The sequence below is a fragment of the Pezoporus wallicus genome, unplaced genomic scaffold (assembly GCF_028554395.1).
Source record: "Pezoporus wallicus isolate ANWC-B61680 ecotype Strahan unplaced genomic scaffold, APGP_CSIRO_Pwel_v1 contig_7113, whole genome shotgun sequence".
Lineage (NCBI taxonomy): Eukaryota > Metazoa > Chordata > Aves > Psittaciformes > Psittacidae > Pezoporus > Pezoporus wallicus.
Genome location: NW_026642076.1, coordinates 483596 through 509117, shown reverse-complemented (window position 1 = coordinate 509117; position 25522 = coordinate 483596). Strand labels below are relative to the sequence as shown.

At 40.9% G+C, this 25522-nt stretch overlaps 1 protein-coding gene across 2 annotated transcripts in view; it reads left to right on the top strand.

Annotated features, from left to right (window-relative positions):
* GTF2F2 (general transcription factor IIF subunit 2) overlaps positions 1-23086 on the top strand; it is a 96988-nt gene extending 73902 nt beyond the window's left edge. For both annotated transcript variants that reach the window (XM_057426928.1, XM_057426927.1), the window contains 3 exons: positions 9837-9936; positions 15165-15308; positions 22225-23086. In XM_057426928.1, the coding sequence (XP_057282911.1) occupies positions 9837-9936; positions 15165-15308; positions 22225-22344 (364 nt within the window). In that variant the 3' untranslated portion in view covers positions 22345-23086. The remainder of the gene's footprint in view (positions 1-9836; positions 9937-15164; positions 15309-22224) is intronic.
* Positions 23087-25522: the final 2436 nt, after the last annotated feature.

Below are 25522 nucleotides of genomic sequence, written 5' to 3'. Positions count from 1 at the left end.
GAGCTGTCAGGGGAGTGGCGAGGTATCTGGGAAGTGGAGTTGTAGGAAGGGGGGCACGTAGTCAGATGCAGAGTGCTGTCAGCTGTGACTCCCTGAAGACATTTTTCAGGAGAAGAGGAGAAGAGGTTCAGATTGAGGAGACTTAGCTGAGGTGCTGTAGCCTTTGGGTTTAGGTTTTTTTTCATTTAAGCACTTGTAGCCAACAGTCTGCCTCTTTCTTTCCAGTGTCTCTTTAGCTGTGAGCAGTTTCATTGCAAAGTTAATTGACTGAGCTTGTAAATCATCCACCTTTTTACCAGTAATTGAAGACATAGGCCTTTCAGGGCATGGTAAAGATGTAGCTTTTTCGTCTAGCAGACTTCTTCCTAAAATTCTCCTTTCTTGTTCCAATTAGCAAATTGTTAAACCCTTTCTAGATCTGCTGACACTGTCAAGAAGCGATTGGCTTTGTGTTGCCTGGACTCGCAAGTCCCCGTTATTTATATCATTGGTTTCAAAGCAGAAACAAGCACTGCAGATTAGTTTTGGCAGGAAAATGAAGATTATGCGATTTGGAGACCAAGTCTGTCTGTTTTACTTTTAGAAATAAGTAATAGTTGCAAATTTTAAATTCCTCTTCTAAAATCTAAATTGAAATAGTGTCTTACATAAAGCTGTTATGGAGAATTTGGGGGATTGAGAAAAAGGGGAGCAGGAAAGGAAACTGCATCTTTGAAAATGGAAATGTGAAAGGAGGCTTTATCTTTAAAAACATGATATAAAGGCATAAACATACAGTGATTCTTCATTATTTTTGTTCTTTTGGATCATGACAGGATGTTTTTCTATAAATGATAGAATCACAGAATGGTTTGGGTTGGAAAGGATCTTAAGATCATCTAGTTCCAACCCCCCTGCCATGGGCAGGGACACCTCCCCGAAGATGGTGTAATGTAGCAAAATTGAAATTATATCACTGGGTACTCTTCAGGTGGTAATTCACAGGAGAAAAATTTTGACTATCATTTCATGATAATGATGGTAAATTCTGTCTTTGAAACAGATAAATACCTGAAAGTAACTTCATTTTTAAAGATATTTATCTTGGTTTTTACGCTAGGGTGTCAGATTTTTTCATCCATCTTATCTCCTCAGGCATCCAAGTATAATATTGTTACTAACTGGTTTACAATACCAATGAAAATATTCAAGTTTTTCTTAAACAGGAAACAGTTTATAGCAGCAAGTTCCCAAGTACAGGTACATACACTTTCAAACACATTTGTATTGGTATTGGTTGGAGAGTGGGCAACCCAGGGTAGTCAGGACAGACCCAAAGTGTAGAATGTGGTGGTCCTCAAAGTTTGGATAAGAATGGGACTCCAGACTGCGTAATTTTCAGGAAGGTGTACTTGGTGGTGTAACAGGGTACAGGACTTGACCTTAAACACATTTTATCCCAGGTTTCTGTTCAAAAATCTCAGGGCCACAGGTGTCATTTTGTCACCTAGATCAAAACTCAAAGTGCTTGGCACTTGCAGGGTTTAACCCTTTCCTCCATGCTGTCAATTTTAGCAGACTGTATTTTGTTAATGATGTTTCATACTTATACATACTTTACTTATGTATTGGTTGGTTGATTTTGATTGTTGACAATTTAGAATAAACTTCCCTTTTAATAAGAGGCAAGAAATTTCCAAACACCTGGCTGCAAAGGAAGAAAAAGTCTTGAGCCAGATAAAACTATTCTATGATTCCTTACACTTTTGCCTTAATAATAATGAGTTCACATCTTAATAATGTTTTTGCCCGTATTTAAGCTCACTTGTATATTTTCAAAAAGTCTCACCCCCCCCGAAACCACGCAGTCTTTATTTTCTTTTCCAGCTTACCGTCTAAACCATCTACTAGGATAAGAAAGGGAGAATTGATGTTGTCAAGTTGTTTCTTGAAGAATCTTGTTTGATAGGAATAACAAAAATAGGTGTACATGCATAGTTAAAATTGTATGTGATCCTTTTGAAGAGAGTACCTCTGGGTTTAATTTAGGATGATAATCTTCATGTTAAAATTAAAGGGATGGGCTTTTTCTGTCCTCCTTAGATCACTAATGAGTCACTTTTCCTAGAGCTCCAGTCTTCACCCTCTCTAGTATTAGTAATGGGCTTGTGAGATTTCTCGTTCTTCCCTCGAAGCAAGGAATCGCTTTCCTTGGTTATTCATTCCTAGTGATATTTAAGACACAGACATCTGTGTATGTTGTGCAGCCTGTTGTACAGATGATGTTGAATGGTTAGCTCAGAGGTAGAGAGGTCTGTAGATTTTGGCGTACATGTTAGGCTGAACAAACCCAAAGGAAAGCTAAGACTTTTTAACCCAGTTTTTTCCCTTTCTTGCTGTTTTTCTGGAGTATGTTCACCGCAATCCTCCCTATCCAGCCCATTATGTCATGCTTCTCTTCCAGCCTCTGTGTCTCTTCCGTATCTTCTTCCACGTGAGACTGATGTGTGTCATGTAGATGTCATGCTCTCTTCAGAGCTCTTTCTGAAATTTCACCTGTGTTCCCATTTCTTCTGTCATGCTGCTTATTTCTTCTGCTTGGCCAGCACTGTCACTCTGCCAGTCTTATGCCTCATCTCATACCTGTGCTCGAGGTAGCACACACGCTCAGGACAACACAAATCCAAGTTTTACTTCACCTTAGTTTTAAACCTTTCTGTCACTGGAATGAACCACAAGTATAAACACCCTGGTATAAAAAGGTACTGTGTCCTGCCGTTTTATCCACTTAGAAATTAGGATGCGGTGCCCCATATAGAGTAATAGAGCAGGCATAGATGCACTTGTAACCCTGGCTTAGTTCTAAGAGAAGAGTGTCCCCTCTAGTTCTGCTTTTGTTTGTTCTTGATCTTTTTGCTTGTGTTGGGCTGAAAAATGAGCAGAACAGAGCCATTCATGGTGTGACTGTTAATAAGAAAATGTTGAAAGTATGGTAGGAATCAATAATGGAGGGTTTGTTTCCCCCTTGGTCACTAATTGATTGAATGTGATAGCCACAGGATAGAAAGGACTGCAAAATCCTGACATTAGCAACAACTACAGAGCTGCAGATCTCTCTGCTCTTCCAGAGGACACGAATTGTAGTAAGAAATGTTCATTTCTTTAATGAACAAGAAGTTACAGGGCAAGAGGAAACAGCCTCAAGCTGAAGCAGGAGAGGGTACTAGGAAAAAGTTCTTCACCAAAAGATTTGTGTAGCATTGGAACAGGCTGCCCAGGGAAGTTGTTGAAGTATTTAAAAGACATGTAGGTGTGGTGCTTAGGCACATGGTTTAGTGGTGGATTTGGCAGTGCTTCATTAACAGTTGACATCAATAATCTTAAAGGTAATTTTCAACCTAAACTATTTTATGATTTGGTGATTCTATGACTAACTGCGCAAGGTCTTTCCGTTGACTCACAGCATGATAGCAGTAGAAGGGCCTTTTCACCCAGCTACAGGGTGATGCTGGGTTGACCCAAGTCCTTCTGGAAGAACAAGGAGAGTGCAGAGGCTGCTTTGCTTCTCAAGGGTAAATCGGTATCTGCACCCTTAAGGATATATGGTCAGGGACTCTTTCATCAGTATCAGACACTTTTAGAGGAAGTATCTATAGACACATGTGAGCTTGTTTAAAAAAATATGCAATGTCAAGCAGATCTCATAAATTTCTTCATGGTAATTGCACTAGAGCATCACTTAAAATGTTTAAAGTTGAGATCACATAATAAACTTACTCAGTTATATCACTCCTAGAATGCAAAAGTCAGTCTTGCTTTATCTTTACATTATTTATCCTCAGAACCTCAGCCCAGAAGGTTTTTAATCATTTGCAATGCTAAATTCAGAGAGGAAAAATGGGGGGCTTAGTGGTTTTATTCAATTATTTCCATTTTAGCAAACCAGAAAATAAAATGCATAAGAAATTGTTACTTATTGTTGATTTCCTATTCATGTCACCTCATCTTCTGTGCTGGAGAAAGGTATGTAGAATTTGAGTCTTCAGTTATGACTATGGTGCCTATCTCAATATTAGACACAAAATTATCTTATATTCATATGATTCATTGCTCAGCCTTCAACATATGTAGTTGAAGATGTCAACTTCAGAAAAACCTAATAGATTTCCTCAACATATAATAATTGCAGCACTTTTCTTGTAATGCCAGGATTTCAGGACTTAAAATTAGTTATAAATCATATTCTATATTAATAATCTGAAACATTTTGTTATTTAACACTGACAAATGCACTTCTTAATGCCACTTTCATTCAGCTTATCCTCTTCTCTGTCTGCCTGTCTAGTCTTTATAAATGGGGACAGGCTCACTTTGCTTTGACTGGGTGTGTGTGCTGGAGTAACAGTGTCTGAAGGAGAACAGTAAGTTCATCTGCGCAACAGGCTGCAGTCATCTGCCTCCATTTAACACGAGACAGTAGGACTTCTTACAGTGAAACACAACATGCTGAACTGGCATGTTGCTAATTCTCATCTTTTAGAATATATGACAGATTGTCTAACAACAGATTGTCACCATTATTATTAGATAATGTATTTTTACTCATGTGGACATTCTGGTAATGTCCTGTGTTGTCTGTGGTTGGGCACTGCCATGGGGTTGTTTTAGCAGGATGTGCTAAAGTTCCCATTGTTCTCACAGAATTACAAAAACATTAAGTTTCAGCAGTCTCGTGGGTGTTTTCATCTCTTGCCCATCATCTGTTCACTTTTTCTATTACTAATACTCTTGCCTGGAAGAAGAGTCAGAAAAGATGCTACGTGAACCTCCGCAAGTCACAGTAGTCCAAACGAACATGAGAGAAGTAGGTGTGGAGCAATATTATTGCATTTATTTTATTAGCTTGTTTTGGATGAGATTTTGCAGGGTGTAGGTACATCTCATCATGTTTGGGATGTTTGGCAATATAAAAAAGCAAACAAAAAACTTGGTTGGCCATATTGGGTATCATGAAACTTCATGTAATGCAGCTCCAGTGTCTAGTTCAAGTGCAGAATTAGTGAGTAAAGGACTAAGAGAGCATTAGTCCTTTGTTTTCACTCCCCTGGGCTGGGAAACCCTGCAAGGAGTCAGAACAACTGCAGAACTGCGCAGAGCTGGAGAGCTTTGGGCAATGGGCTTGCTCTCTTCTAGTGCATCTCTGTTGCATGATACTGCACAGGGAGAAGCAAACCAACTTTTCCTTCATTGCAACAGTAGGGTTGGCTCCTTACTTGCTAGTACCGCGTGTAAACACAGCCAAGCACAGAAGGCCAAGCACACTGAAAACTTTTCAGTCCTGTGCATAGAACAATTTCTTTAGAAATGTCAAGTCCTAGCAGCATTTCTGATTAATAGCTGCTTCTGGTCTTTGCAACATTTGTTTTGTGGCAGAAGATTAATCACAGGAAATCATCTATTCTAAAGGTCTTTGGTTTATTTTTTATTTCTGGAAGATACATATATTTAAAAGCCTCTCCTGAGGCTTTTTCTCAGTTTCTTCTCCTAGGAATGTACATATTGCCTTCATCTGTCTCCCTTTATGAGCCTGCTGCATGTTGACAAGTTCTATAAAATTATTTCCAGCCTGTTTGAATGTTTTTTGCCCGTCTTCAGCTGGAGGCACAATGACAAATCAGAGTTGCAGTATAAAATGTATTTTGCTGGGCATGACTGTGGTGAATTCAATGCCTTGCTGGTAACTCACTGTATTTCAAGGCGGAAGAGCTATATTTGATCTTGGGGGTGGAAGAGAAAACCAGTGTACAGGCTGGTGGCTGCTGTCACTAATTTATTGGCAGTTTGAGGGAAAAAAAACAAACTGCATTTTCTTTTTATCTTTAGGCCAGATATTAGCATGAATTATGGCACTAGCTATTTCAACAAGAGTTCAGTGGAAAATCTAACTCTTTGGAGAGTTGTGTGTAGTTCTGAGCCATAACTAAGGCTTTTAACTGTCACACTCCTGCAAATCATAATAAATGGTAATAGGTAAAAAGCCACTGCTCCTTTAAATCAGTGTCACCAGTGACTCAGAATATCTATTGATTTTTTTCTCTTTATTCCTACCAACAGTTTCAATTAAGATTCACTCTGAGAAAACCCTGTATAAAACACTTCATAATATTTTGGTTTAATACTGCCTTTTGAATTCTGTGTAAGAAATGAACATTTAGAGGTAACTATTAAACACATTAAATCATTGATCTAAAAGGCTAGTATAATGCCCGATTCATAGCTTTTGTTATAAATGTTTGAGTGTATAATTACTAGGCTGTATAAATATATATTTCATCAACTTTTTTTCAAACAACAGCTATACAAATTTTAAAAGTCAATTATATTCACTCAGACATAATACTTTCTGAATGCAGGAGAATTACAGCATGGTTTGGGGAAAAAAGAAAGGGAAAAAAACCAAAACAAAACCACACGATATTTTTCCTTGCAAATAGTGTCTGTACCAACAAATCATGTGGACAAAATGATTACAGGCTATTTGTCTTTACTCTTTGTAATGCAGTAAGCAAATTTCAGTGCTTCAGCCGTACATGAACCATTTGCTAATTTGGGGTCTCTACCGCATTTATAGCACATTTGTCAGGCCCTTTACCTCTATGTGTGTGTTTTGGGGAGGCTGTCTCCAGATGGGCAGCAGCTGTCATTCCCCGTAGGATTGTGTGACCATATTCTGCATGGAAGCCCAGTGGAAAGAAGGCAGCCTGGGTCTTTGTCATTCTCCAGGAGATCTTGAAAGCTGCAGAAAAAGAAACGTGAAGGGCAACCATTAGGGAGAAGAGCAAGATGCATGTGTACAATAAATGCATATTAATAAAAAGGTTTGCCTCCTGAGTCACCGTGCTTCCCATTTAGATTTCCATAGTGGCATGTGGCAGCTGCATTAATTGCTTGCATTAAAAGTAATACTGGGAATATAATACATTTTTAGCAGACTGTGTTTTCTAGAGACCACGTGAAATTTGTGAGTTGTGATTTGGAAACCTCTGGCAAGAAATCTTGAGGTACAACACTGACATCTCTGAAATTTCTTTCAGAGATACGTACATTTGTAGCCAGTACCTTTGTTGGTTCGTACATGTAGATCTTTCTGAAGTCCTCTGCCATTTCAGAAACAAACTTAGATTGTCCATTTCCATTTTCACTTGGCAGGCTTCCATCCTGCTTCCTAAGCAGGCCGGTTGTTCTTAGCTTTCAAGATGGTGTGCTGGGGAGCTTCACATGTTAAACATGATTTCTTTGCCATCAACCTTTGGAGGCCTCTGAGAAGTGCATTAGTTGTCCTACACATTCAGTTTTATACCAGTCTGGAAATTAGCAGGTTAAAATAAAAAAGCTGGAACGCACATCCTGCATGGCAAGTGAAAAATGTTAAGAAATAAATTGCTGGTGTTCTTTTATGCAAAGAAGGATTAATTTCTGGAAGAGGCACTAAAACGGGGGTTGAAATTTCCTGTATTGTAATTTTAAAATGCCGGAACAGGACGAGACCTTCACCACTGAGTGGTGTTTGAAGTTCATGATAAGCTAAAGAGCCATCAATTGTTCGCATACTTAAAAATCTGATTTATTAAGGAGCTGGAGGGCATTTGACACCACAATTCTAAGGCTTTTCCCTCTGAGGACAGTCTGAGGTGTTCAGTTCAGGTGTTTCAGTGTTCTGGCGTTTCAGTGTTGAAGGGCCAATGTTCTTTGGCTGTTTTCCTGAAGAAATGGAGGATATTGTGAATCTGTATTGTAAAAGAGTAATGAATATAAAGCCTGGTGCAAGGAGGATCTAATCCTGCAGAAATACCACCACTGAAATCCTAGTGCTCCCCAAAATCTTGAGACCACCCGATGTATCTGAATATTGTTAGGAACCTTGTCTATTCCTACATGTGCTACAGGTGTAATAAGAAGGAAAAGCTTCACAAACCAAATAGCTAAATCTGGTCCAGGTGAAGGTGGTGCAGTGGCGTTGGAGGGGAAAGGAGCCCCTTCTGGAGCCACTGTCTCATGAACAGGAGCAATATCAGTAAGTAGGTTGGGCAGGAAATCTCCTTTACAGAAAGGAAAAATGTGAGAGGAGAGAAGTGAGATGAAAAATAGCAACAGTGGGGGAGAGGAGGGAGTGGAAAACTCCCCCGGTCAAAACAGTAGGAAAACTGGTGAAGAACTGCAAGAAAATATAATATTTTTTTTTAAATTTAAATATTTTAAAAGCCATTGAGACAAAAAAAATAAAATCAATGAAGTGAAGAAAAAGACTGACTTGGAGAAAAGGGACTGATTTAACTTTAGGCTGAGCCTCTTTGTGAAACATGAGTTTAGAAGACCTTTGGAAACCAGATCAATGAAATCTTTAAAATCATTTAATTATATTGAAGGCCAGAAGATAAACACTCATGATAAAAACTTCCACTTTTATTTGCCAGAACAGGAGTAAGACTTGTTCGCTGCTCTTTTACCTTCTCATTGATTTTCCTTCAAGCAAAGGAAAAACATGCTACATTTGGACAGAGGAAGACATTGATGTACCTTCTGCTGATTTAGAAATGTAGAATGCAAGGCAATGGTCACTTAAGGGCAATTAAAACCATAGAACAAATGATAAGTCTACACAGATTCAAGAGGAAGCAAGTTTGTGTGTGAGATGAAACTGCCAGCAGCTGTCCAGCAGTGCTGGCAATGAAGTATAATTAATTGGCTTTATTTCCAGTTGCTGCAACTAAAGAATTTATTTCTTCATTTACTGCTTACTTCAAATGCAATTTATTTAGTTTGTTCAGGTGTTAAACCAGAGCATGCTAAATTTAAATGTAGCTTTTGGGGTGCATTATATTTTTACAGAAAGACAAAAAACAAGCTTTTTTTGTCTCAAACACTGTTTTTTAAGTACTGCCTTGTTTAGCGAAAATTGATTTTTCTGCCTGGAAGAGACACTTCTGGAAACACAGTAACTACACTGATGGTAGCATATTAATTGCATGTACCATAAAACTATATTCTCTGAAGGGACTTTGTCCTGTACCTTTCTAAACCTTGGTTTCTTGCATCTTCATTTCAAGTATTAGTTCTTGGAGTGCTAAACCTGAAGTAAACAGAGCACTCCTTCTACATGATCATGGATAAACTTTAAATTACATACAGGTGAGCTTGACAAAATGCGTTCAACCTGTGACCTTCTCAGAGTCTTTCCCAAAGAGGACTGAAGGTCACCTATTGTTAACTCTATGACTGAGACTTGATTGTACGTTGGTTTGAACCTGGGTGGATTTACCTATCTTCATGGTTTTAAAAGTGCTCGTAAAACAGTAATTTGTGCTTTGTACTATAATGCCAGAAGAAAGGCCAAGATATTTTACATTAAAATATCAAAGAGAAGGTCATGGAGTCTGGTCTTTATTGTGCTCCGTGAGTCAGCAGGGATGGATCAAAAGCTGGTTCAGCCCTCAGCTGAGTCAGCTGGGTGATTCTGGGTTCATTTGGGTTGGATTAGATCTTTTTTAAGAGTAAGGGCTTCTCTTCCACCTGAGTGTTAGACTCTTGGACTGAAATTTGTGTTCAGACATGGTCACAGCTGCTTGGTTTTCAGCATTTCGGTATCCTCTATAATACATAGTGTCCTAATAATTCACAGTGTGCTCGAGCAAAAACAGTAGGAAAAACTTAATTCACGAGAGTGCATCTGTTTTGCCTTATGATTTGTTTGCATCTGACCTTTGATAAGGGCTGGTTCATACTTGCAGATTTTTAGAATTATTGAGTGTGTTCCTGTCTAAACTTCTTATCAATTCTGTTTTTCTTCTCTTTTGCAGGTTACAGATAGAAGAATCTTCTAAACCTGTAAGGCTGTCACAGCAACTGGACAAAGCTGTAACCACAAACTATAAACCGGTGGCTAATCATCAATATAATGTAAATAGCTTTCAGCGTTTTCCCTTCTTCTCTTCGGGAGGAGTCTGGCTCAGGACTCACTGTTGGCCACTGTGTTTGGAAACACTCCCATGTTATCTGGTTTCTCCCTGATTTGGTCTTCTGGGGATCTTCTTTCTGTCTCAAGACCAGTATCACCACTGGGGCTAAGGTCTGTCAATTCTGACAGTCCCATGTTACCAGATGGAGGGCAGACCAGCTTTACCTAAGCCTTTTCTAGTGACTTTATTACATTCTTCCTCTAGTGTTTGTTTTTTTAAAATGTAATTTTAAAGTTTGGGGATAAAAGGCAGTTCTGGCTCTGTGCTATGAGATGTGGAAGCACTCCTTTGAGCCAAATAAAATACCATACGGAGGTGGGTAAAAGGCTTGAAAAGAATCATTAGTTCCCAGTCCTTCGGAGGAACTGACAAGTAAGAAAGAGTAACAGCTGATAATTTTTCACAGTTTCATACCTTCACAGTACGTGTTATTAGCATCATTGGCTCTGTCAATATTACACCCACACTGCTGTTTCAGATCAGTTGATGTACATACAAACTATAATGTCCTTTTTCTTAAAGATCCTCTTTGAGTAATTTGTAAGTATGCATATATAATCCCTGTTACTGTTGAATGGGGGAAATGTTAAGTCATTCTGAAAACGAGTCACTCTCTTAGTCATTTAAACTTTTATGCTTTTTATTAAGATTTTATTTACATAAAACAAATGACAATACGCAGGATGATATTTAAGCATTATTCTGAAAGGCAGTCTGTTTCCACAGAACCCAAAATAATTGTTTCTTCCTCATGGGACTGTTTTGTAGTAGTTACTGTTCAGAGCCTGATCTATACATAGATGATCATACCAATACAACTATTTCAGCTAAGGGAATGACATTTAACCAAAATAGTCACACTGGTATATCCTGCTATGCAAATGCAATTTTATACGAGACTGTTACTCTCCTCCTTTCATTCTGGAAGAAGCCACAGTGATGTACAGCTTCTTTTTTTAGTGGGATATTGTGTCATTTCCCTGACACTAGCATAATTACAACAGCATGACTTCAACCTGGAGATAATATTTCAATTTTCATTCCAGTTACAAACTGCTGTCATTGTATCATTACAGAAATCTAAGTCTTGTGTGAGCTTTAGGGGGTATAAGCAGGATGTAACCATGCTTCTTAAAAGTTAGGGTGCTCTTCTGTCCTAATTATAATGTTTTTATTGGCTACGTAGCTGTCCATGCTAATGGCTATCTGTTGGCAGTGTGTTTACTTTTCATATCTAACTTAAAGGAGTTCTAGTGGGAAAAATCTAGTAGGAATTACTTGTACTTGAATCACTCTTGGCCTTGCCTTGACTCTAAAGGGCCAGGCACGACTACTCTCTACACCACCTTCTTTTTCATTGAGTCTTTTATTAAGGTTCGTGTTAGATGGCTGAAGGGGTGTCCAACCGGGAGAACAAGTCCATGAACTTTTTAAACCTCTTGGTTAATTTTTTTTTTCCTGCTGTTTTCAAGAAGCAGTTGCTTTCTTAACACTGGCTGCACTGCTGGTAATCGTATGACATGGTGGGGACAAGACTTCTCACAAGGAAGAAGAAAAAATGTACAAACTACCACACATACTGATACATTCAGTCGTCTTCTGGGGAGCTTCTGAGGAAAAAATTAGTGTCTACTAAGTAAGAAAGAAAAGAGTAACATTTCCTGAACGAAGATGATAGAATACTAAATGGGGCTTAAGCTTATGTACCCATAAATGAACATACAACAGGAAGGAAGAGGGAAATAAAATACATGTAGATGGGAAATAGTAATAGCTTGCCTGAATACAAGGATGGGGAAAATGATTTCTTTTTTTCCCCAATAAATTGTAATAAGCCTACCATTTTATTGGAAGAAATTGCAATGCCAGTACAATATATGCCAGGATTGTAGCCTAGCTTTTCTTCTCTGGGAAAGTGATATGGAACTTCATTTTCTTTGTATTTGTAACTATTACACATATATAAGTTTATAAGGTTGCGGTGTTGATATTCTTGCAGCTGGAATCCTTCTGCAACTGAATTCTTGTTTCTAATACAGCAGAAAAGTACTTTAGTGGTGCTGGTTACCCCTTCAGAGGCTTCTTTGTGCTTTTCCCCTCTTCCCACTCTCCCATACTGTAGAGGTTAGTATCTGTGCACCAGGAGATGGGAAAACCTTTCAGACTTATTTCGGGTGAAACTTCAGACTTAGTCTCACTTTTATATCACCTTTGTACTAGCTGTCTACCAAAGCAGTGTAGTACATCAGCTTCAGCATTAATGATACCTTCAGGAAGGCAATTTTGGCAGCTTTTCAGCAAGCTTAGCAACATCCTGGGAAGGTAAACAAAGAGAAATTGATTCCTGTATGAAGTCTTGCAGGGATAAACTCACAAATGCTGCACTCAACAGCCAGTTCTAAAATGGTCCTTCCTTGAAATCAAATCGTATTTAGATGCTTTTTATATTTAAAAACCCCGCAAATTTAAAGAAATCTTACTATGTACATGTGTTCGGTAATACAAGTCTCAAAAAGTGCTTTAAGCCTCCTGCATAAAACATCCTGATTGCTCATAACAAGTTCCAATGCAGCCTTTCATTTTTTTTCATTCCTGTTTTCTTTGCAGCATAGGCATAAGACAAAAAGAAGAAAACAGCAACATATACCATGCTTTTTTTCACTTCACAATGTGCTCCATGTTTTTTATGCAGCAGTGGGAGCTGTTGCTGGAGTTCAAGGAAAATGCTGGAGTGTTTTCTAATTAAAATATGGGCAACAGGGACACCAGCTGCAAATAACTTTTCAGCAAAGGGAGGGTTTGATATTCAAGTGTTTTTCTGTGGACTGATTTTATACATTAATCACAGAATGGTTTGGATTGGAAGCTACCTTAAAGCTCATTCAGTTCCAACCCCCCTACGACAGGCAGGGACACCTTCCACTAGACCAGGTTGCTCCAAGCCCTGTCCCGCCTGACCTTGAACGCTTCCAGGGATGGAGCAGCCACAGCTTCTCTGGGCAACCTGTGCCAGTGCCTCAACACCCTCACAGCAAAGGTTTTTTTCCTGATATCTAATCTAGAGCTACCCTCTTTCAGTTTGAAACATTTCCCCCCCTGTTCTACCACTACATACCTTTATAAAAAGTGCCTCTCCAGCTTTGTTGTCATTCATTAATTCTTAATTAATTAATAATAGTAAAATATCCACATTACATTTGTACAGGGAATACAGACACTCTTCTTTGATTTACTGTAGCTTGTCCAGAGAATGTAAAATGGAAGCTCCTGCTGGCAAGAGTGTGCTGAGGCACTAAAATAGGAGAGAAAGAATGCTGGGCCTTGCAATTTACTAGGGAAAAAAAAAAAAAGATTGTGTTTTGGTTAAATAGGCCACTTGATGTTATTTTCTGGGAGACTGTTATTTGTGTAATTAGGATTTTATACCTGGTCATGAAATAGTCCTGTCAGAGACCTAACCTCTGGGAGAGAATGTTGAGAATTTCCTTCTTGTTACTTTGCTCCTTTGTGTGGGAAGCATCCATTTTAAAGCAATTTTTTTCTCCTCATGGAGGGAGTTGTACTAGTAGCTAGTTGCTAGCTAAGCGCGTTTTCACTGTATGTCATTTGAAGAGGTACAAACTGTACTGTGGATTTTTTGTTGTTGTTCACAGAGATTGTCTTGAGAGTCTGGGTTTGTGTGGAGAGGTTGTATTTTTTATGACATACATACAGCTGGAAAAGCACACAAGTATTTCGTTGCCCAAGCCCATCTGAGGTTTTAAGCAGAAACAGAGAACTTCAGGCTACAAGTTGGGAACAGTTGCTCTGCATTCAGTTTAATGAGGTACATCTGTTTCAGGATTTGAACGAGAAGGTTGACTGGCCAGAGAGCTGTGAGGAATGGCAAAGGTGGTAATGGTCTTTAGCCATTTTGGGACAGATACCAAGATACAGGCTATTTTCACCGAGAGGGTAGGAGGGAGTTAGCTGGGAAGGAAACATAGGAAAAAAAAAATTGTGCCAAAAAGCTAATCTCTCTTATTAAAAATAAGATTTTTAGTATCCAGTAGAACTGTGATTTTCATTTCTAGGCTTCTTCTCTGAAGGTCTTCCTTCTGAGGATCAGGTTTGAGACGTGAGAGGCAGAACAACTCCCATACAAAATTATCTCACAGCCAGGCTTGTGTCCCTTACTGGTCACGAGGATCTTTTCTGCTGTACATTGTGCCTCTTCAGATTCACCCACACAGTGTGTCTGAAAGCACTTGATGGTTACATGAATTATATTGCCTTCTGGGTCACCTTTGTTGGTTCCAAGGAGCTTGATGGTTTTCTGGTATTGAGGGTGGTATTGGGGGTGGATGGGGTGATGTGATGGGAGATGTTGGTGATTGGGATTTGTTTGGGATGTGCTGGCCTGTGCAAATCTTGCTTCTGATGATTAATCTGAGGAAATGTTGGAAGTATTTTTGGAGGCAGTCTTGTGCAAACTGTAGTAGTTCAGTACTTTTTAATACTCATTCTGAAGTAGGGTGATGTGTGGCAACAAGAGGCCTCTGCTTGAAATAGGTTTTTTCAGAGCACTGTTTAACTTTGCATGTGCTGCTCAGGTTTCTCTTGAAGGGATACCATCTGCATGCTCAAGTGTGTCTTCAGTTGATGAAGTTTGGTTTTATATTGGTGGAGTGATTGCCTTGAATGCTGTTCCTGGAGCAGATGGCACAGTGTCCAAGGGCTGTTTGAGCATCCTTTGTGCAGGTGGTTGTTGTGATAGCCATGCTGGTCTGTGGGCTTTCTAGAGAATGTCATTTTGTAGGTTTGAAATTTGTCATTAAACTGCAGAAGCTGATACCAACAGAGGTGGAGTGAAAATACCATCTCAGGATGTATTCCTGTACTAATACTAATTCTCTCTCCAGGTTTGGGCACATGGTGCAGGCTGTGTTACTGAAGCTGGTTAAGGCAGAGATACCTATCTGAAAAGCTTAATTGTGCTGAGGACAAAATGCTTAGTTTTATGTTCAGAAAAGAACATTTGAATGCTCAGGAGAAAATTTTCCAGACGAAAAGCACTGAGTCATTGAACAGTGTTTTATGAAATAGGTTTTTTATGCCTTAATGTTCAGCACTGAGAATTAGACAGTGTTACATATGAATGTCTTTAAAGATGTGTTTTCCATTTGATAGATTGAGTATGAGAAGAAGAAGAAAGAAGATGGAAAACGGGCTCGAGCTGATAAACAACAAGTGTTGGACATGCTTTTTTCAGCTTTTGAGAAACATCAGTATTACAACATTAAAGACCTGGTGGACATAACCAAACAGCCAGTGGTATGTACTAGCTGTCTTGTAATATAACCATTTTCAGTAGTTCCTACTGTGTATATTTTCCATATCCAGAAAATAGTTTACTATGTATGCCTTTGAAACAGCTCTCTAAAACATAAATCATCGAGTTTTAAGTTCACCATCATAAGACTCTGTAGGAGTTGCAGTGAGTATGCTTTTTCTTGACGGAGGTGGTTTAGACAACCTAAATGGTTGCTTTAATACTAGAAACGAATTTCTGCACTGCTCTGAATGTCTCCCATGCTACTCCTGTCCTCACTGAAGTAACAGCCTCATTCTGTTACGGTTGGCAGTAAAGGGTGTGAGTGGTCAGCCCTTCCTTCAGTTTCTGAACTTTATCTTGGCATAGCAACAGGGGTTACTCTTTCTCTGTGGTTCTAGAAAACTGTGTTCCATGTGACTAGTATTAAATGCGCTCATTGTCCCTGTTAGGAGCTCAGGCATCATGTCAGCCGGCACTCCCAAAATCACTTTGTTTCTTTCACAAACAGAATAATTTTTAGACTAAGAGTTATGGGGTTGATACATGGGATTTATTTTGATTTTTTAAAAACATTTCTGATGTTTGTTTCCACAAACAGGAAAAGCTTGAAGACGTGTTTACGTGCTGGTTTTGTTATCCTGCAATATCTGACAGCCTCTTCATCTATGAACACTAACTTCCCAGTTCTTTCTCCCCTTCCCCCTTCTTGAGCAGACCAGGCAGGAGATGGGGGAGACAGTGACATGTGAAGTATGTTTGGTGCTTTTGATGTTTTTCACTGCTAACTTTGATGCCTGTCCTAAATTCAGCTGCAGTTTCCAGAAAACTTAAAGGGACTTAACTATGCTTGAGTCTAAATGCAACAATTTCAAAAGTTCTTAGGGCTAAGGCAGAAGAAGGAACAGTGACAACTGGATTATGGGAAAAAATATTCCTCTGTAAAAGAGGGGGAAAATGGAGATGGTTTTGTCACTTCACATTTAGTATGAAGTGGACCTGTATCAGAGTGTATCAGAGGATTTGTATAAGGTGCACAATCTGTTTGGTTAAGAAGCTGCACGAAGATGTTAACCCAATTCAAACACAGCAGGTTCATGGTGTTCCAGTACCTTGGGAGAAACTACCTGGATAATGTATTCGTGTCTTCTATGTCATTCATTTATCTAATGAGTCAACTCTTATCTGTGTGGCCAGAAGGTGTTTGGATCACGGGAGCTGAGAAGGAAGAAGGAATAGGAGGAAGATGTGGAGAGAGGGGCAAGAAAATGTATAGCTTTTTTATTTTTCTAAGAGATAGGTGTAACAGTCACTATGTTGATCACTTTGAATGTAAGACTCATAGAATAAAATCATAGAATTGTTTGGGTTGGAAAGGACCTTAAGATCATCTAGTTCCAACCCCCCTGCCGTGGGCAGGGACACCTCACACTAAACCATGTTACCCAAGGCTCTGTCCAGCCTGGCCTTGAACACTGCCAGGGATGGAGCATTCACAACCTCCCTGGGCAGCCTATTCCAATGCCTCACCACACTAACAGGAAAGAATTTCCTTCTTGCATCCAATCTAAACTTCCCCTGTTTAAGTTTTAATCCGTTACCCCTTGTCCTATCACTACAGTAAGTAGGTGCAGATTTATCCTGTTATCCCACCTAGCATGACTTCAGCTTGAAATAGTCACCCACAACTACCATTTAAGCCACGGGAGAACAAATGTTTTCTTCTTCCTGTGATGTGATTTACCTCTTAAATGTACCTGTCTCTGCATCAGCTCAGAGAAGCCTGTGCTTCTAACACAGATTTCTTCATTAAGCACCAAAAGTTGGGCAACATTAATCCCAATTTTTGTCTCAGTCGCTGCCCCAAAGATTAGATTTATAGGGTAGCTATTAAATTAGATACATAGAGCAAAATACCTCACATGAATTCTTCTATTACACTTGCAATGAATTTCTATGCTTATCTATGTATCTCCGCTGTCATCATATTTCCTGAATATATTCTGCCTGTAGTATAGTGGATCTGTGCTGGTACTTTCATCTCAGCAAATCTAGCCTTTTTGTTTTTTCTTTTTTTTAATCATTTTAGTAATAAAGACGTATTAGTAATAAAGACATATTTAGTAATAAAGACATATTAAAAGGAAATTGGAGACTAATTTGACCCAACATCACATGTGATTTGGGCTATATTTTTGCATCTGTGTTTCTTGAGTCTCTCTGTTGATGGCTAGAAGTTCTGTAGGGCTCCGGAGATTAATCAGACCATTAAGCCCCCCCTCCACTGAGTGCCATCTCAGTTTTGAGCTGTGTGTGGGAGTTAAGGGGTTTGTGTTCATTACCAGCCAGGTTTTTGACATAGGTGTTGGTGCCTATCCAGCTTCCACAGACCCTCTGAGAAAATAAAGGACCCAAATTTTCTTCCTGATGCCTTTCTTCAGCCAGTATGGTGATAAATTCAGAACTATCTTTCAGTGCATCATCTACCCCACATCTAAAGCTATCCTAATTTCCCGTCTGCGTTCCCATTAAAAACTTGTGTAGGGAATTGCTAATAGCATCCATTTCCATTTAAAAATACTGTCCCTCTGTTCCTGCCACTTAGCTGCTGTTTGCTCTGTGTGTGTGCACCGCTGGTGCTGCCGACTGCAACCTCTGGTGTGCAGCTATGGGGATTTTATCTGAAAATGAAGTATCCATTCCTAATGCCCACTGTGACTTTATTGTTTGCAGAGAGCTATAGCTGACAAAAAAAAAGCCAAATGCCAGCAGGTGAACAGGCATCCGTTCCCCACACTGTACAGAGGCTGGCTGTTAATTAATCTCTACTGAATGCTCACTGCATTATTTTCTGTCATACTCTCTAAGATTGTCTGGGTATGTAATTTCTCCTCCAAGTTTCTAAATGTTGCAGTTATTTTCAGACATGAGGGAAAAAGTGCTGCTGCTGTCTCCTTGGCTCCCATTAAAATGAAGTTGTAGGTGCTTACCTCACTGCTCGATAATATTTAAAACACATTTGTCTAAGGGAATTAACATCCTTATTAGTGACGGAACAAATAAATAAGGTTGTTTTTCTTACATAATGGTAAATGTAAATAGTAAATGAAACCCTTGCTGCAGAGTATGTTGCATGGTACATGGGAAATTGGTGCCATCTTTATTTTGCGATCGTGAAATCACAAAGCGAGCCTAATCTGAACACAAACTGTTATTATATTTGGGAAACCTGGGTTTATTTGTTTTACTTTCTAATGAAAAATAAGAACTTGCAGTAGTAGTCAAATCTGTTGCCACCTACCCAGATGTAAATACTGAGTGATCCCTGGAAATAGTGCAGTAATTCTAGATTTGGACTTGATGGCTGAGAACATAACATGCTTTTTGTGTCAGCAATCAAGTATTTGTGAAGAATGGAACCAGTGGTCTGATGTGAACTGTATTTTTCAAAATGGGGCAGATTGTTTGCGGCTTTTTTCTTGTGTTTCAGCTTTAAGTAATGGCTGTCCCAAATACAGTGGGGGTTTTTCCCTCAGAGTTTCAGAAGGGTTTTCAGAGCTCGGAGGTTAACTCCTCTCTCAGAAATTTTTGTCCCCTAATTCTATAATAACATTTCCCTTTCTATGTAAAGAAATCATGAGGGAAGGGAAGATGCCTTAAATGTACAAACAGCTTGGATAGAGATTAGCTTCTGTGTTAGAATTATATCAATCTGTGGGCCCCTGGTTAGCACTCACCAGGCTCTAAAATTCAATATTTGGCTTTACTGGAGGAAGTGGAGGATATTTCTTGATGATATAGCATCAGACTGAGTAGTCTTAGTTTCTCCAAAATGTATAGGCCAACCTGGCACAGCACAGACCCAGGTGGAGGGTCCTGGTTTATGGAAAGAGAAGAGATCCCACAGGAAAATCGTAACATCCTCCAAACTCATCTCATCAAGCCACTTGCTCTCAAGTTCGGTACAGTACAGCAGGTTTATCTCTGATTTTTAATTGTCTAAAAGCTCCAACAGTTCCATCTTATGTGTGCACACAGAGTGATTTTTCGGGTTAACACTCTCTGCTGCCCTCCTAAAACCACTGCTGCTTGTTTCCCCCACAGCAGAGATGGCCAGCAGGAGATCCTCAGCTGGTGCTTGGAGTGCTCTCACTTGTGGCACAGATTTTAACCTCACTATTCACTTTAGGTTGGTTTTGTTCCGTTTTGTTAGGCTGCGGATTCAGAACTCTTGGAAGTTTTGTTCAGAGAGAAGCAGAAGTGCCTGGGGAATTGGGCCTGAAACCCAGTTGAAATTAAAAGTGATCTTTGTATAACTGGGTGTGCGATTTGGAGGTGTGAGCAACTAGTGAGAGTGAACACTGCTATCACCCAAAGATATTGCCACTGAACAGCAGGAGCCATGAACCGTGCAGCCGTAGCAGTTTCATTCTGCCTGAGCCCTGCAGCATCGTCATGCCTTGTGACCCAGCTTCCCAGATGCAGACTAGGTCTTTACACCAGCAACTGCATATCAATGTACTAAGGAACTAAGCGCAATTACACTTTTCCCAACTCTCGTTAATCTGTCTGTGTGGTCTGGAGCAGAATTTAACCTTGAATCTGGGTGTTCCTTCCACCCCCTCACCATCTTTAGAAGTGTCTGTCAGTGACACTACTGAAAGCTCCACAACCTCCATGGTCAGCCTGTTCCAGCGCTCTACCACCTGCAACGTAAAGAAGTTCTTCCTCACGTTGAGGTGAAGCTTCTTGTGTTTTAGTTCATGGCCATTGCTCCTTGTCCTGCCATTGGGCACCACTGAAAAGAGTACAGCACCATCCTCCTAGCGCCTGCCTTTGAGATATTTATATGCATTAATGAGATCCCCTCTCAGTTTGCTCTTCTCTAAACAAGCCAGTCTCCCTCAATCTTTCCTCATAAGAGAGATGCTCCAGACCCCTCATCATCCCTGTGGCCCTTTCCAGTAACTCCTTGTCTTTCTTGTACTGAGGAGCCCAGCACTGGACACAGTACTCCAGATGTGGCCTCACCGGGGTTGAGCAGAGGGGTAGGATGCCCTCCCTCACCCTGCTGGCCACACTGTTTTTCACCTGCTTTCATCACCTTTAAAAGATGCGTTGCACAACAGCAGTGTCATCAGACAGAAATGTTTGCGCACCAATTGCTGTCGTAGCGGGCACATTCATGAGTAATGACAGCATCTCTGCGCTAGTCGAGACGTGGGAAGCTGTGTTGAGCTGTACATTGTTCTCCTGCTGCCACCTGCTGGGGTCTGCCTTGTGCACCCTCGGAGACTGACGAGCCATCCCCGCAGTGCAAAATGAACTACTCCTGCGCGCAGCCGCTCTGCTCCAAGAAAAGAGCCTGAGAAACTGCTTTGTATGTGCAGTCTGATGGGGTCAGCTTTCTTCTTGACAAAGACCCCTCGTTGCTTTGATAGGTTTTCAGGGAGAATTCTGCTCCATGAGTCCACCTGGAGTCTTGTCATTAGTGTGGGATCTGGGGTTTTGCTGCTTTGTCAGTTTTTGACGTGTACTTGGAGAGCGAGTAATGATCAGTTTCTCTAAAAGAGACTTAGAGACTGTCTGAGAATGGGAAATAAATTAAAAGCCCAATTTTCCCACTTAGCAAAAAATAGGCAGAGTGTGAGGAAGAGACTGGGCAATCAGCCTTCCCTTTTTTCTTGTATCATCAACAAATACTTGCTTTTTTTGATGAGTTGAAGACGTTGCTATTTGAGCTTAGTGGGAGTGTAGATACAAAAGATACAAGGGTTCCAGTAACCCCAGGTCAATGTATGCACTCAAAAGAGGATTAAATTGCTCAGAGTAAAGCAATTATGAATGTAATGTGGGGATTCTTAAGCTGTGTCTGCAGTTGCCATGGCAATCTACTTGCATCAGTCGCCATTAATATTTAAACAAACAAGCAGGCAAACGGCTCTTTAAAATATGAAACAAATTACGGGTGTTTATTATAAAGGGTCAAGGAGGGTGCTATTAGCGAGCTGTCTGCTGCTGAAGGTTATACTGCTGGTGTAACTTGGGCTTTAATTCTCTCCCTAGCCTTAATATTTGAATATATTAGAAAGTTCTTTGGCACCTACTCAGCTCTCCTCTAAATCTTACCTAGTAAAATGCTTCAGGCTTTGCACAAAGGCATGAAAACCAACAGCTCCTGGCTTTGGTGGGGTCTCAGTAAGGCAGGGAGTTTCAAGATAATTCCAACCAAAGCAAGACAGAAAGCCAAGAGCTTGGAGGGCTCCAAGCAGGAGGAAGATGTGTGAGATAACTTTGAGCAGCTTCCAGTACCGAAAGTGGCTACAGGAAATCTGGAGAGGGACATTTTACAAGGGCATGCAGTGACAGGACAAGGGGGAATGGCTTTAAGCTGATAGACAGTAGAGTTAGATTAGATATAAGGAAGAAATTCTTCCCCATGAAGGTGGTACGGCACTGGCACAGGTTGCCCAGAGAAGCTGTGGCTGCCCCATCCCTGGCAGTGTTCAAGGCCAGGCTGGACGGTGCTTGGAGCAACCTGGTCGAGGGGAAGGTGTCCCTGACCATGGCAGGGTTTTGGAACTGGATGACTCTTAAGATCCCTTCCAATTCAAACCATTCTGTGATTCTATAACCTCAGTATTGCCTTCCCAGAGGCACGGAGAGCTTCATTTCAGCAGCCTGTGGAGCATCCACCTAGGGAGTACCTGCCTCTCTGTGCCCCAGCAGGTCTGTTGCTGCCAGGGGGTTGAAGCCTCAGTCATTATCACACAAGTTTGTGCCCATCAGCCCACCTTGCTGCCCAGTGACATTTGATGATTATGAACCAAGTCGGTGTGATGGAGCAGATCATGAGATGCTCTGTAGGAGCCGTGGTGATTGCCTGCCTGTATAATGTGGATTTTTTTTTCCTTTCAGATCTACTTGAAAGAAATTTTAAGAGAAATAGGCATCTACAATGTGAAGGGGACCCACAAAAACACATGGGAGCTGAAGCCAGAATACAGGCACTACCAAGGAGAAGACAAGAGTGATTAACAATGGCATTTACGAAGCAAGAGTGAATTAGAATGGTTGCACTGAGGGAACTGTGGTGGGTTTACAGGCAGGACTGAGCACAGCAGTTCTGCAGGTTAAATCAAGGCAGATGATACTTTGTTATTTTCCATAGCTTTGTTGGTTTTGTTTTTTTTTCTCCCAAGGGATATTTCTTCTATGTTTCTACAAGTGTTTTTTGTTTTGACAGGAAAAAAATATTTCTAGAATAAACTTGGTTTAGATTTATCTTTATTAGAAATCCTTTGAGTTCTGATCTTACTTTTTCCTGGTAGCTTTGTGGATTTTCCGAGCCTCAGTGACTTTGAAGGAAACTGTAGTAGAATAACCTGTAAGTTTGTGTGTTTGCATTCCAGCAGAACTACCTTCCCTTCTGCTGGGATCTGTCAGGGCTTTGTCTGCAAAGCTGCAAAGGTACACAACCCTTTGTGCGCTGTTTGGGTGGGTTGGACATGATGCTCCTGTTGGGATCAGCCTTTAGGAAGAACAGCCACAGCTGCGGTGCTCATCACAGTCTTAGACTTCATGGGAACAAATGAACACAGCTAAATGAGAAGGCTGTTTGATAGCCAGGTCAGTGACTCCTCCAGGTGATTACTGAGAAAAAAAAGTGAAACGTCTGTCTAATAAGTAAGTTCATCAAGGAATAGATTTCTGTTTGGTTTTGATGATGTTACACGTTTTATGTTGAAGCATATCAATAAAAGCATTATTTTAACTTGTACCACACAATGTTCTACATTATTAACTGAACACAAGCTCTGGTAGTATAGGTATGACAGTTTTTATTGCTGGCTTTGCCACTGGGTTACTGTGTGTTTTGGGCAAGATGGCTTGAGGTATTTGTGTCTCTGTTCCCCCATTTTCGGAATGCATGTTGCAGGGGTTGTCTGTTCAGCATCCTTTTTGGGAAGGAGCAGGGAGGCAGATGGGATGGGACTAGTTCATTTGATCCTCAAAGCTTTTAAGTTTAAAAAAGAAAAAAAGGCAAAGAAAACAGTGGAAACCCCTTGTTGATACACCAGTAAATGAAGCAGAAGGTGAGGTTTTACAGCACAACTTTCACATTCCCTCAGGTCCTTCAGGTGTGTGCATCCCTTCAGCACACACTAATAAAACAATCAGTCTGCATGAAAAGCTAACAGTCCATTACTGGTCCACTTGGAAGCAATTAAAGGTTTGGAGCACGGTTAGATGCCTTTAGAGGTCTGTGAAACAACCTTGATCCTTATGCACAAGTCACACATTATTGCTCAATTCACTTTTCTCTAGTATTGCTTGTGTGTGTATATATCTCTCCACAGGAACACTTCCTGCTGGTGCTCAGCTTCCTGTGGCATGGAGCAACCAGTTCCTAGAAGGTGGACTGTAGGAGGTGGACCGCTGAGAGTTCTGGAAGAGCAGGCCACGTTCCATGGATGTGTGCGTGCTTTCATAACTCATTGACTCAGATCTCCTCAGGTTCTCCAAGCAGGACCCAGCTTGATAATGGCTGCAGGAGATACCTGAGGATGCCAAGAGGAACCCAGGAAGTCAGCCTTCACGTCTTGCTACGGTATGTGATGTACCCCCCAGCAACAGCCAAAGCCTGCACACACTGCTGTCCTCCTCATGCTGTTCAGGTCCTCTGGAGACTTGCATTCACAATCATGTTGGATGAGGACTTCTGCTTTCCATGTGCTGGGCTCCTCTGTTGGATTCATATCCTGTTTGAGCAGCTAAGGTACCTAAAAAATCTAGGTCAGCTTCTCCCTTACGTTGCTCCTCATGTGGTCTTCTAAAACCATGCAGGGCACGCAATCCTGATATAGTAATGTTGTAATTCAGTGCTGCAGGCAAAAATAACCGTGCTGTTTCAGAGGGAAAAGGCTGCCTTTAGAGGGATCCCAGCAGGATTAGCTTAGCAGGAATGTAGTTTTGGTTTTATTTGAGTTTACTGCTTCACAATTTGTGTTCAGTTGAGAGGGACCTAATCAGTCAGTGTGAAATGGCAGAAGATATAAGCGGAGTAGGTATTTTATTGATCTGCAGAGTGCCTTTGGACAGGGTAAACAGGCTCTACTTAGGAGCACTGGAAAGCGTGCAGAGCATGCTGGGGTTTATGGGTTTTACAAAAGACTGATTTTTTATGGGCATCATTACAAATATGGAGAGTGCTAGAAGTAAATGAGTTTTCAACCAACAAGCAACAGAAGGGTTGGGGAAAGCCAAGGTGCTCTGGTGTGTTTGGAGCCTTCTCTGGACTAGCACCAGGTTTCAAGATAAAATGGGGAACAGTGAGGAAACTGTATTTCACAAATGGAACTAGGGAATGCTATACTAGGATAAACTAATAAAAGCTATCCAGTGGACAGTCCAGCAACCAGGCAGCTCCTGAAGCACTCTTTTACCTGCCTCCTTAATTTAAAGGCTTTCTAGCTTGTTGGGGTGTGACTGGAATTTTAGCTCCAAAAGCAGCCACTAAATCCATGTGGCATGAGGGAAGGGTACAACTGAGCCCCCATAGATGCTGACCTAGGAACTGAAGATGCTCTCCTGTGCCAACATCAGGACCTGTGCTGTGTGTTCAAGCACACTGCTGGTTCCTGCCTTTTGGGAGCACATAGTAAGTGTGGAGGTGGAGTTGTTAGCTGCTGTTGGTAGGTCATCATCCAGCCTGCAGCCACGCCGAGGTCTTGCAGCACAAACCACCCTAGACAGAAGCAGCAGGGTAAACCCGCTGGTGTGAGCCCCATATTCTCCCTTCTGTGGTAACTCACGGCACTGTGGGACTAGTCAAATTTCATGCAAGGTTACAGTCACGATTGAGCATCTGGGGCAGCCTCATTTGGATCCAACACTTACCAACCAACAAAACCTCTCCAGCTCTGCTCCGCTGCTTGTGCAAGGGGTCCTTAGCAAGTGCTGTTGGCAGGATAGCAGGATTGCCATCTGCCAAAAGGGAGGAGGAGGAGGCTCATAGGCATTCAAGTCTGATTCCCCGGCCCCCACATTTGGATTAATTTAAACCCTGAACTCACAGCAGTGATGAACACTGATTCCCTGCTGGTCTTCCCATGTGCTGCTGTCTGTCCGCTTGTTCTTGAATATCAGTGGTCAAAACATCAGTCCACGTGTGAGTCCCATAGGCACGAGCAGAATTATCAGTGTGCTACATGCC